Source organism: Amaranthus tricolor, chromosome 16, assembly GCF_026212465.1.
Source record: "Amaranthus tricolor cultivar Red isolate AtriRed21 chromosome 16, ASM2621246v1, whole genome shotgun sequence".
Taxonomy (NCBI): Eukaryota; Viridiplantae; Streptophyta; class Magnoliopsida; order Caryophyllales; family Amaranthaceae; genus Amaranthus; species Amaranthus tricolor.
This window is the reverse complement of record NC_080062.1, coordinates 1,657,201-1,669,660: the sequence shown is the minus strand read 5'-3', so window position 1 is coordinate 1,669,660 and position 12,460 is coordinate 1,657,201. Positions and strand designations below refer to the sequence as shown.

Here is a 12,460-nt window from a genome sequence, read left to right as displayed (position 1 = left end):
AACATCATTCAAATAGTGTGGCATAAAATTACATTCTAATTATAGTAATAAATGATAAAGCTTAGCTCAATTACAATACATAACTTGTAGTCTTGTACATTTCTCTGCTGCAAATAAGATCGTCTCACATGAGGAGCGAAAAACATGGAGCGGAGATATATCGATTGAAGCATGATGTACATGAAAGTACATTTCTAGGAATAATGAAGTTTATTTTAAGAAAAAACAACAGAACATTACTCTTAAGCCTAAAAATATCAAGAGTAGCAATCGGCAATCTTGAAAAGCAGCAGTATTCCCTCGTTCAAGTAGAAGTCGCTTCCTCAGAAGCCGCATTTTCTCCATCTACGTGAAGTGAAAATTAGAAACAAGAAAATTGAACATAAAACGGAAACTTATCACAAAGTATGACAAATTAAAGGTACGAGTTTTATGCAAGTTACCTTCTCCTGCTGCTGGAGCACAAGGAGATTTGCGGTATCGTGTTTGTTGTTGAGTTGGCTGCAAATAGAAAGTTGTTATGAGATAGCGAGAAGGTGAAGGGAAGAGAGAAAATAGTGGTGTGTTATCAAGAACCCGGGTATAACAACATTTCAACATACCATTACCCAAACGCCGTTAATTGATTCCCACGGTCCCACCTAAGTGGGGTTTGGGGGGTCGGATGTAGTCATCGGATATACACAGCCTTAACCTTGTTAGCGATAACAAAGAGGTTGTTTACGACTGAACCTTGGTAAAAAATATCATTTGTAACTTCACGTAAATGAGTGCATATAATTTAATGAGTCATCTAATAAGCTATAGCATAATCAAGAACCCAAACACAATGGTCAATAGTTCACCGGTAAAACACTGCACAAATGTATTCATAGATCCAAACGCTTAATCCTAAACAACCTCAAAAGATCAGGATTCACAAAACTGTTCAACAAAAGGATGGATAATAAGCTGGTTCCTATAGCTACACGAACACTACCTAAAGGGCCAGCCCAGTGCACAAAGCATCTTGTAGAAGTGAGGAGCCAGGGAAGGGTCCCACTACAAGTGTGTAATGGATGCAAACCTTACCTTGCATAAATCTATCATTTGTAAGGTCTTTATTCTGTTTGTATATAATTTGATTCAAAGAACTAGATAATAATAGCAAAGCACACAAGTAGGCAAATGACAGTAGAAATGGTTATGGGTCTAAGACTCTATTGGACCCGCCCCTATTTTTAGGGTCTGAGTGCTATTTTTTGAGACTATCTGTTGAGTTCATATTTTGGGCATCACATACTTCTACTAACTTTGATCACTTGGGCACTCTGGTGAGCAATATTATATCGATGCCAAATTCTAGCTCAAGATTCTCACACATACATTAACGTGAGAAGCATAAGATAAGACTAGGATCCAACGTAAACTGATTCAAGATAACATCGCACGAGAAAATATGAAAGAGGATATACTGCGTAGTTGGATAGTTTAAAAAGTACCTGTAGCTTAGGTCGAAGTGCCTCAAGAGGACCTTTAGGCTTCTCTACACCTTGCTGTTATGAAAATAAACACAAGGTGCATGAGATAAGTTCCGATAATAACTCAAGATGCCAAGATATAGCATATACATGAAAGTAATAATATGATCAGACAAATACGAGTGCAAGAAAACACCTTCCCGAGAGCCCAATCAGCTGAATCAAAATACGCCCTCTCATGATCCTGGCACAAAAAGTAAAACTCCAGTTGATCATACCATATTCGAAACAAAAGTAAACTCATAAACCAATCATAAAATGCTAGGTCCTGAAAACCTCGAGTTTAACAATAACAACAACAATGTCAAAGCCTTAATCCCAGCAATATGAGACCATAAGTCCATAACCCATAACATAAACCAAAACAGATTAAGTTTTGTAATGAACTACCGAAATTGCACTTAGTTAGCCTTTTGGATTTGCAATTTGCTCAAAATTATTCCAAAATACCCTAAAACCGACCATAATTCATTTTTTTCGATTTGCGATTCGCAAGGCAATTAGCGAATCACACTTACAACAAATAATCAAAATTGTACCCAAATACAGAAACTCATAAAAAGATGAACTATAATTAACATAATGTTCAAAGTACCTTTGAAATTAGTGGTGGTTTCTTGGGCACAATTCCTCCATACTTTTTCTTAACAGCAGCTTCCTATGAGTGCAAGTAAGTTAAAAAATTCCAATCTTAAAACTTAAAAATTAAAACCCAATTCAATGATCTTCAATTAATCCAAACAAAGGGTAAAAATAAACAAATTTTAATTCAAAATTAACAAAAATGTATAAAAAAAAGATATAATACCTGTTCATGAGCAGATGGCATTGACCTTGAACCATCTTCTTCCATATTTTCAGCTACTAATTTCTATTTCTATTTAATATCTTTGGCTGCTGATACAATCTGATCTTCAATCAATCAGATAAAAGATAAATAAATTAGATAAAATAAAATCCCAAATTTACTTCAGCAAAAAAACCACAATTTCTAATCAAATCAACCCAATCAATGATAATCACTTTAAAACAATGGGTATTGTAAAAATTCAATCAATCAGTAAAAGAAGATCAGTATACTAATTTGGGGGAACTCAAAGAAAGAAATAAATCAAACCCAAATCAATTTGGGGAAAAGATTCGAAGAGTAGTGAGTTTCTTATGTGATACATGATTCACATACAAAAAGGTACAAATGAGGATTCAATGATGAAAAATCAAAGAAAGTACCTGGCTTTTATCAAATTCAATGCTCTTGCCTCAAAACCTGTGGCCTCAGCAGCAAATCTTTCATGTTTCTCCCTCTTTTTATTTATTGTGTAAAATTTTTCTAATTTTATTTTACTTTTAAATTCTTAATGTAAAATATGAGGAAAAAGGTCGAAATATTTTACAAAATAGCTTATTGGATAATTTATTAGTTTATTAAAATATATATATTTCTTCTATTCCATCGAATTTGCATTATTTTCTATTTCGATCTATCCCCTTTAAATTGCAATATTTTTTTTGGATAATGATCCACCACTTTCTTTTAATCTTATTTATACATTTTAACATTCTTTTAATTTCATCCACACGATTCATAGTCTCTCTTCATTTATTACTACTTTTTTAAAAATACTCATCTTTATCAGAGAGGATAGAGGGAGTAAGTACTTAATTAAGTGGTCAAACTATTTAATGTTAATATAAAGTTGAAAATAAGCCGATCGAAACATCTTTTTATCTATAATTTACAGTAAGGTGCTCCCATCAACGTATTAAAAATCGACACGATTCATAGTCTCTCTTCATTTATTACTACTTTTTTAAAAATACTCATCTTTATCAGAGAGGATAGAGGGAGTAAGTACTTAATTAAGTGGTCAAACTATTTAATGTTAATATAAAGTTGAAAATAAGCCGATCGAAACATCTTTTTATCTATAATTTACAGTAAGGTGCTCCCATCAACGTATTAAAAATCGACACTCAAATCAATTGATAAAATAAATTAGTCAAATTAGTTAATTCGATGAAAAGGTTATTTACATAAGTAGGCTACAAGACTGATTTATGATTCATGTAGCGAATCATAATCTTTTGATAATGTAGGCTTTGATTTTATTGTTGTTTTTTTTTATAAAAAATCAAATTATATTATTATTTTCAATTTTTTTTATAAATGGGAATAAAAGTAGCACAAATAACTCATTTGATTGAGTGTTGTTGTGGATGTGAATCAGTGAATCCAATGCATGTTATCAGAAAATCATCAAAGCAGTCCTCTGACCTCTCACATGGAAAATTTATATAAATAAATGCTAAATACTTCTTTTAATCTTTTATGGCTAATATGAAAATTAAGGATGTTAATTGAAAAAATTAAAGTTTGACAGTTAAAATAAATTCCAAGGAACTGGAAGTGAAAGAAAATACTTTTGCTGTTAATTTTTTTGTTAGTGTAAGTACTAAAAATGGAGATAGTAGGGGTATTAGGGTGAAGATAAATTAAGTGGATATGATTGAGGGAATTTATTTGTGGATTTAGAAGTGTTCTAAATAGACCTAACTTGTAATCGAACACCACTTGCACCAAAATCGTCAAATAGTTAGCTTGTATTTTCCACTTATTCTAATTATCCAAAGTTATAGAAGTGTATTCTTGTAAGTTATAACACTTCGACCCTATCAGACTGTCAGTGACTACCTATGGATGTGGTAAGTTGTCCCCACAAACAGACTAATATAAGTCTTTTCAACGCATTTTGGCCTTACTTGTGCGCACCCGGGAAAATTTTCCAGGACGTCTCTCATCCTAAGATTTCATCCTACGAAGCACGCTTAATTGCGGAGTTTTTAACAAATAGGCTCCCTTGAAAAGAAGATGCACCTTGTTGATATTAGAAGTCTATCAATTCTGTATAAATCATAACCCAGGGTATCATACTCATCCCCACTTAAGAATGCGACGCCGCTCCTTAGTTTCAGGATTTTCCCTGCTATGTGCACGAAACGCACTATTGACCACGGTTACAAGGTTGCTCTAATACCATTTGTAAAATCTCGGCCTTACCAGACCGCCAATGACAACTGATGGATTTGTAGACTAGCGTTACAAACCAACACAAGTCTTTTCAACGTATTTTGGCTTCACTCATCTGGGAAAACTTACTAGGAGGCCACCCAACTCCACACCAAGCACGCTTAACTGCAAACTTCTTAGTAAATAGACTTTCTTGAAAAGAAGATGCACATATGAGTAGTCTATCAATCCTTTTTAAAGTTCAACCCGGAGTATCACCCTAAAAATTTTCAACAATTTCGAGTGGGTAAGAATTCGAACCCGGCCAGGTCACTAGGAATTTTATAGCATACATAGCTATTTGTTAAGAACTCCACAGTTAAGTGAGCTTGATGACGATCAATTTTAGAATGAGTGACTTGTTACTGTAAAGACTTGTGTTGATCTATAATATCAGTCTACAACCTCCATAGATATTAGATAGATTCCATCTGTTGGTTGGATCCAAGAGATTACAGTTCTTTAGCTATATCTTCGTATATATCTTCTTAAATCACTTAGGTAAAACTTATTAGAAATCACTAATGACATAGGCACAATATTAACTAAACTACGAATTAATAATCTTTTCAAATCACTTAGTAATAAAAAAAAATCTATCCGTTCTTAGTTTTAATTATTTATAATGCATCTTGCCCCCTCCCCCCAATTGTTTTGATTTAAACATCCTCCATCATAGACCACAAATTTTGCATTTGTATATTATTGATTTGACACATTCAAGTGTTGTGATTTATAATGACCAATAATAGGTCAGAGACAGACAATAGTATTATAACTTCAGCTATCAGATAATGCAAGTTAGAATAAGTCAAATCCAATGTCCCGAGTGGTGGGAACACTCCTAATCCATTATTGCACATTTGAATATTACCACAATTTGGGTGTATGAGTTCCTACATCACCTCAACAGTAGATTATTGCTCCTAGTCCTACATATAACTCCACATTCTCCTGTTGGACTGAATTTTGGGAATGGTATCTCAAATTTAGTTGATTTTTTTTATACGTAAATATTTTGACAATTTGATTTGATTTTTATATGTGGGTTATTTCGAATCGAGTCGATTTTAATTAATTGGATTATTTTTGAATAGCTTTGCTAAAAGACAACCTCATGTTTATTGTTATGTTTATTTCTTTTTAATAGAATCTTTACCTTCAATAATGTCTTTCGAAACTTATTTACCAGTTTACCACCCTACACTACAATCCTCAAGACTCAAAATTGTTTTCAAAGCAATCAAGTGGAATTGTAATTAACAAAGAAGGTGAATGATGGTAGTTATTCCCTATTACAATGATAAAACAAATAATTTATCACAGGTTCTCGTACAAAATAAATGGGTGACATAGGCCCGACCCATGACCATATCACGATTTTCAACGACAATTTGGGTGTGTTTCTCAAATTAAGATATATGAAAATCCGTATTTTGACAGTATTATCCATATGAAGTATTTCACACAGCACATCCTAGTGAAAATAGATGTACAAAGGCATGGTTTTGGAAGTACTAGTACTAAAACCCGAGGCTATACTCATACGAAATTTGGAGGGGCAAGTTTGGAAACGTCGTGTACTCCCTTACCGGCCCTCAAATGCTCATTAATCAACTCTATGTTCTCCAATGGCATTCACGGTTTCTCCAGGATCACAAAAGCTAGTTTTAGCTCAAGCTAGAGAGCTCGAAACATCAGCAACACACATTGTGCTTGTTAGTTTGATAAGTTCCCGGGTTTCTTCATTGGGCAAAACTTCATCTGCTGTCATCCTTTCTTCAATTATAAGAGGCATCTTCCCAGCTTTTGCGTAAGTTCGAAGCAACATATTGTATATCTCTATGGTCACATACCCAGCATTACGAAGGACCGAAAGCATCTTTTCAGCACCCTCGATGTTCCTTTGCTCCTCTAAAAGCACATAAACCTCACGGATGATTGTTAAGTTCGGTTCCCATTTCTTAACACTGGTGATGGCTTTTTCGACACAGTCCAGAACTCGGTCAATCTGCTTCAATTTAAGATAACCAAAAGTGAGAAGCTCCCAAGTGGTGTAGCTAGGTTTAATGCCTTTCTGCGTGAATTGATCAAAAAAGGCGGTAGCTTTTTCCATCTGGTTCATGTTGATGTAAGCTCCGACAAGCAAATTAGGGATACGTGAGTCGCCAGTATTAGATAAAGACTCCCACTCATCATAAAATTTCTCCGCCTTTCTAAGTTCTCCGAGTTTAATGAGGGAAGCTATCATGCAGAGGTACTCGGCGTCATTCAGTTTTCGATATAACGACTTTGTGATCTTCCATATTCTATGAACTTCATTTTTCCTTCCAAGATTTGTATACAAACTGATAAGAGAAGCATACGCAGATCGACTTTTACGAGACATCCTCTTCTCCATTTCCTTCAAAGAGAACTCGGCTTTATCATACAATTCCCTCTTCGTATATAGGCTGGCTAATATGCTGTATGTCATCCAATCAGGCTCCAATTTCGCGTTCTTCATTTCAAGGAAAACATTCTCTGCAGTTTCAACATCATTCAGAGACTGGCACATGGTTAACCACAGATTATAAGTTACAGTATCAGGTTTTGTATTCTTTTTCAACTCTTCAATGATCTCAGGAATCTTCTCGAAGTTTCCAACATCAATGTACATGGTCATCAAGTGATTATAAGGAAGGGGGCACTTCACATAACCGCATTCTGACATCTTGGTCATCAAAGCCTCAGCTTTATCATAGACACGGTATTGTACATACGTGTGTAACAGCGCAGAAAGTGTTGATTCTATCCTCATATTTTCGGGTAGATCTTCGAAAAACTTCTCAGCACTATTCAAGCCACGGAGTTTAGCAATCAAGTCCAAATGAACTGCAAAATCTCCGGGCAACAACTTGATGTCCTCTTGGGTTCTCATCCATTCGCAAATCTAAGCATTTAAACATACTGAAATTCTAAATAATATGCAAACCATCTTATAAAACCAAAAAACTTCTAATCGTCAATAATGCTGAACCAAAATCACAAGTCGACATCATTATTACTCTTAGATTTAAAAGGCGCACCGAAGCGCAAAAGGTCCTTTGAGCCTAGGAGCAAAGTGTAGGGCGAAGGTGCAGGTTTTATATGCGAGGCACACTTTTTTGCTAAATTTTCTAATGCAGTTTCAAAACATATATAATACTTAAAACACTATAACAATCACATTAAAATATCAACAACCTTCAAAACATTCATTATCACAGTGGTAAACATGACTTAGCACAAGACTATTATAATGAGAATATGAAGAATACTCAAAGTTATTTTCTTCTTAACTTTCTCTTCTCAATAGTTTTTAAACCTAAAAAGTCAAGTGAATTCGGGATTCGAGTTTCATTTATTTTTCAAAAATACAAGCTTTTAAGTTTATTAAGAAGCCCAATCAGGAAGCGCACAAGGCGCGAAGCACATCGAGGCATATAAGGCGCAAACCTCTTGTATTGGGCTTCGCCTTGCCTTACTGAGGCGTTTTCAGAGACTGAGCTCAAGGAGCACAAGGTGCAAAGCGAGGCACGCCGTTTAAAACTAAGCCAACAACTTGATCAATGGATTTAGCTTATCTAAAATGCTCATTATTAATTCTTCAACAAGAATACCCTATTCATACAGAAACAGAAAGATCAAGTAATGATCTAGCAACAACAAAAGCATTGCCAAAGCCTTAAACACAACCTATGGAATCCCCTACATGAACCAAAACAAATACACTTGAGCAGTAAACCACCAAAATCAATCCACAAACATGTTTACTAAAACCGTTCATGTATCTCAATATCGACTAATCTGTTGTAATTTGAGAACATGGATTGACTTTATTGCATTTTACATTGCTCAATGATTGCAAGCAAATTCCAATTAACATTCAAATGCACCATTGATAACTTGCTAAAAAGGCTAAATCAATTAATCAATAATCAAAAAGTACCCCCATCAAAAACAAAAGAGTGAATTTCACCAAATTGCAAGTTCCAACCATAATCAAATGCATATCAATAACTTGCTAAATTGGAATTTTTTTTAACATGAACCCAGAAAGTTAACTCTTTTAATAAAACCCTAAACCCTAAACCCTAAACTAAAAATAAAAAAAGAGCAAAAAAAGATTAAACCTCAAGGGCATGCTTAAAACGTTTGAGTCTACGAAGTTCACGAACAATGCGATTGAGTTCATACTTGCGAACGGCATTTCCTTCTTCTATCCATTGACGAATTGTGATCACCGCGCTGCGTTTTGGGAGTACTAAGGCCAGAAGTCTTCTTGCTAATGTACCTTTCCCTTTATTTGGTGATGGTGATTTTGAAGGAGAAGAAGAAGGCTTTGCGGTAATTGAAATGGCGGAGGTTTTAGGTGTTACAGTTTCAACCGCCGCAGAGAAATGGCGACCGGCGGAAATGGCGGCGGCTCCGATGCGGCGTTGTAACATTTCTTTTTTCTTCAAACGTTTATTTGCACGGTCGTGTATTAAAAAATAAGGTAAAATTAAAGAAGAGAATTGGAAATGCTCCCTTCAATTTGGGGGAGTCCCTTAAACTATAAGACAGTATATTTTTTTCTAGTAATTTAATTTATAATATTTTTAATTATAAAAAATAAATAATTATATTAATATTTTTGCATTGAGACGAATTAAATAAGGCTTCGCTTAATTGTGTTTTAACTAAAAAATTAAAAAACTAATCACAAATTAAGGTGGGGAATTAGTAATGCATTATCTTGTAATGTAGCAAGTAATATGAAACAGAGGAACTATGTGTTTGATTAACAAATAACTAAGTTCGCTTTTAATTTGTGATCTTACAATTATCGTATTTCTCAATTTGCTATATTATAATTTCATCTAGTCTTGGAAGAGATGGCTTACATTGAGACCGTTAATTTAGGCTGATCCAATTCGCACGTGTAGCAATCTGGGCATTTTTCTTTATTTTCTGGGCAATTTTCAATTTTCATCTTAAAAAATATCAATTTTTGATCTTAAAGGTATTAATTTTCAAATTTTTAAGGCTAAAATTGATAAATGTCTAGAAAATTAAAATATTATTACACGCGCGTGAAATGGACCGACCCCCACACTTCATCTTAATTTGCGACGGTCTAATCTAAGTTTTTATGTTATAATTTTATATACATGTAAACTTTTTAGTCACGAAATGTTAAATGTTAGATAAAAATTTTCAAAGATAACTAAGCTAGAAGCTATTTAATTTGATATCTACATTATTCCATTTTTTGAAAAAATATATTCTTAATCCTTCTACGATCCATTCACCTTTAAAAAACTTGAAATTATTATTTTCAAGCTTAATTTTATATGTTTGAGAAGGCAATTTGTGATAAATATAATAAAGTTGAGACTAATTAAACCCATAAAGTTGATGTCTCCACTAAAGCCAAATCTTCTAGTGTTGAAATTTGAAAGGTAAGCAAAGATATAGAATGTAACAATAAACTACGTCAACATTTCATATATACAGTAAATAAACGTTTTACATCCTTGCATTACATAGGACTCTATACAATATAACATATTTTACGACTTTTATCTATATTTTCCTAATGGTTTTGATACAAGTCGAGTTATTTCCAAGTAAAATAGAATCATATTATACATTGTGAAAATATAAAATGGAAAAATTTTTTAAGCGAAGTAAGATGGTAAAAATATTATATAATAGATTTCAATGGGTCAAGTCCATCACATATGTTTGGATACAACCTTACAACCCATCAAAAATATATAGGTACTAAGTTGGTTTTATGTATTACACTTTGCTATTTATAAAGAACCCTTTTTAAAAATAATTATAAATTCTTATGTATCACCAACAATATCCTTAAGTAAAAGAAGGGGCGAGAAACTTAAAAAACACATATATATACAAAGAAGTAGAAACAACAGCAAAAACATGTTGCCAAAACAAAATTGCTGAAGTTTCTTGAACTGCGTAACCCCTCAAGCTAGCAATAGCACCAAGTAGTATAGCACTCGGTGTAACGTAATGCAAAAAAATGACAAACCTAAACATTAGATCACCTTCAACCAATAATCCCCATTTATCAGTTAAGAGTAGGACTCCAATTCCTACCAAAGGAAGCACCAAAAGTCTTGCAACAATGATCCCAATAGTAGTCCTAAGACCGAGCGTGGACTCTTCTGGCCCCTCGGCTAACATCCCTCCTAACACGAGCATAACAAAGGGCATCATTGCACGAGCCATGAACTGAAAACTATCGGTGATGAAAGAAAGCGGAGCTTCATCACCAAATACAAGGCTTTCCAATTGAGGCACCATACCAACAAATATGGCTAAAAATGAAGCAATAATTGGTGGACTTAGAATATGTTTTATTGGTGTTTGTTCTGCTACAATCCTAATTTTTCTCATTATCTTTGGCTCAGGTAAACACCTTAATGATGATTTATCGTCATAATGATGCACTTGACCTTGACCTTCTTCGAGACTCATTCCTAAATCAGGGAATTCTCTAAGGGAATTAAAGATCAAAGAGTTAAAAACTCGAGCAACAAAGGGTGTTTTTGAGTAATCAATATCTTTGTCATCCATCCCCGGCCATTCAGCATCATGAAGAATTGGCATACTTAACTCACTATCATTTCTAACAATCATATCTTGATCTATTTCTTCTTCAACCTCTTCTTCTATGATAATTTCATTATCTTGAATACTGGCATCTTCAATAACTTCATAGTATTCTAAAGGAGGCTCCATCATATGATAAACAAATGTATAAACAAGAGAAATAGCCACCCATTGAGAGAAAGAATCATAAGCAATCCCATTCTTTTGACAGTCTTTTCCAAAAGGATGATTCTTTGTATGACAAATTGATGTTATGAAAGCTAAAGGAAGATTACCCATGTTTCCTAACGCGGTCATGATGATAGTAAATCGAAAAAATTGGGGTGGTGGACGACATATAAGGGCAACAAGGTACCCTAAGAAGCACCCTATTCCAACTGAGAGGACAACATTTAAGGGTATGAACCACCAAAGTGTTATATTTTCCAAAGTGATGGTTTGGCCTAAGTTGTTGAAGATCAAGCAAGGTAAAAAGAGGGCAAATACAAGCTTACTTAGAAGTTTGAATGTAGCTCTTGGTACAAGTTTTGCTTTTGGGTGTGCTAATAGTACCCCCATTAAGGTTAAAGAGATTAGCTTTAGTAATGGCACAATAGAAATGAATAAACTCTCCCCTTTCAACCCTTCATTTAGCTTAGAAAACAATGATTCATCCATTTTTCAAATTTGTACAATATTTTCTCCTAAGAAAAAATAATTTGCAAAAATTTTGAAATGGGTAGATTTCCAACACAACAAAGAGAAGAAAAGGGGAGGGAAAATATTATAGGATATGCTCAACAAGGTTGAAGTATCTTGATTTCTTGTTGGATTTAGCTCATACATATATATATATATATATTGTTGGAATTATATGTGAAACTCATCATGTAAGAGCAATTTATTATTAACAATTAAACTCAGTCCTTAGTCATAACAATAAAATATACTTATTTGACAAAATAATATATATTTTACAAAATAATATGTGTACACTTTCAAGACAAAATAATACTTCCTTTGTTCTTCTATACTTGCTACATTTAACTTTTTACGCAATCTAATGTGTTATTTTGATCATTTATATATTGAACTATGCATATCTAAAAATTATAAAAAATTAATATTATAAAAGTATGCAATTAGAAAATTCAACAAGATCTCACTTGAGTATATTTTTTTTTTACATATTAACCGCAATATAAATTAAGCATAAACAATGAATAGTGTCAATAACTATAATGTA

General features: G+C 33.5%; 3 protein-coding genes across 4 annotated transcripts; all 3 read right to left on the bottom strand.

The window, feature by feature from the left end:
• Nucleotides 1-13: 13 nt before the first annotated feature.
• On the bottom strand, nucleotides 14-2,878 carry LOC130802253 (uncharacterized). Of its 2 annotated transcripts, none has more exons than XM_057666188.1 (7): nucleotides 2,751-2,878; nucleotides 2,329-2,427; nucleotides 2,116-2,178; nucleotides 1,657-1,704; nucleotides 1,482-1,535; nucleotides 444-501; nucleotides 14-345 (listed from the first exon to the last, which is right to left on the bottom strand). In XM_057666188.1, exons 2-7 carry the CDS (start codon nucleotides 2,371-2,373, stop codon nucleotides 305-307), a joined length of 309 nt encoding a protein of 102 aa, XP_057522171.1. In that variant the 5' UTR covers nucleotides 2,374-2,427; nucleotides 2,751-2,878; the 3' UTR covers nucleotides 14-304. The 2 variants fall into 2 exon arrangements, with proteins under 2 accessions (XP_057522171.1, XP_057522172.1); XM_057666189.1 differs by having other exon boundaries at nucleotides 2,329-2,432; nucleotides 2,751-2,867.
• Nucleotides 2,879-5,849: 2,971 nt separating this feature from the next.
• LOC130802251 (pentatricopeptide repeat-containing protein At4g02820, mitochondrial) lies at nucleotides 5,850-9,138 on the bottom strand. Its single transcript, XM_057666186.1, has 2 exons — nucleotides 8,742-9,138; nucleotides 5,850-7,519 (listed from the first exon to the last, which is right to left on the bottom strand). Exons 1-2 carry the CDS (start codon nucleotides 9,054-9,056, stop codon nucleotides 6,263-6,265), a joined length of 1,572 nt encoding a protein of 523 aa, XP_057522169.1. The 5' UTR covers nucleotides 9,057-9,138; the 3' UTR covers nucleotides 5,850-6,262.
• A 1,329-nt stretch (nucleotides 9,139-10,467) lies between these two features.
• LOC130802250 (protein PIN-LIKES 2-like) lies at nucleotides 10,468-11,906 on the bottom strand. Its single transcript, XM_057666184.1, has one exon. It carries the CDS (start codon nucleotides 11,890-11,892, stop codon nucleotides 10,468-10,470), a length of 1,425 nt encoding a protein of 474 aa, XP_057522167.1. The 5' UTR covers nucleotides 11,893-11,906.
• Nucleotides 11,907-12,460: the final 554 nt, after the last annotated feature.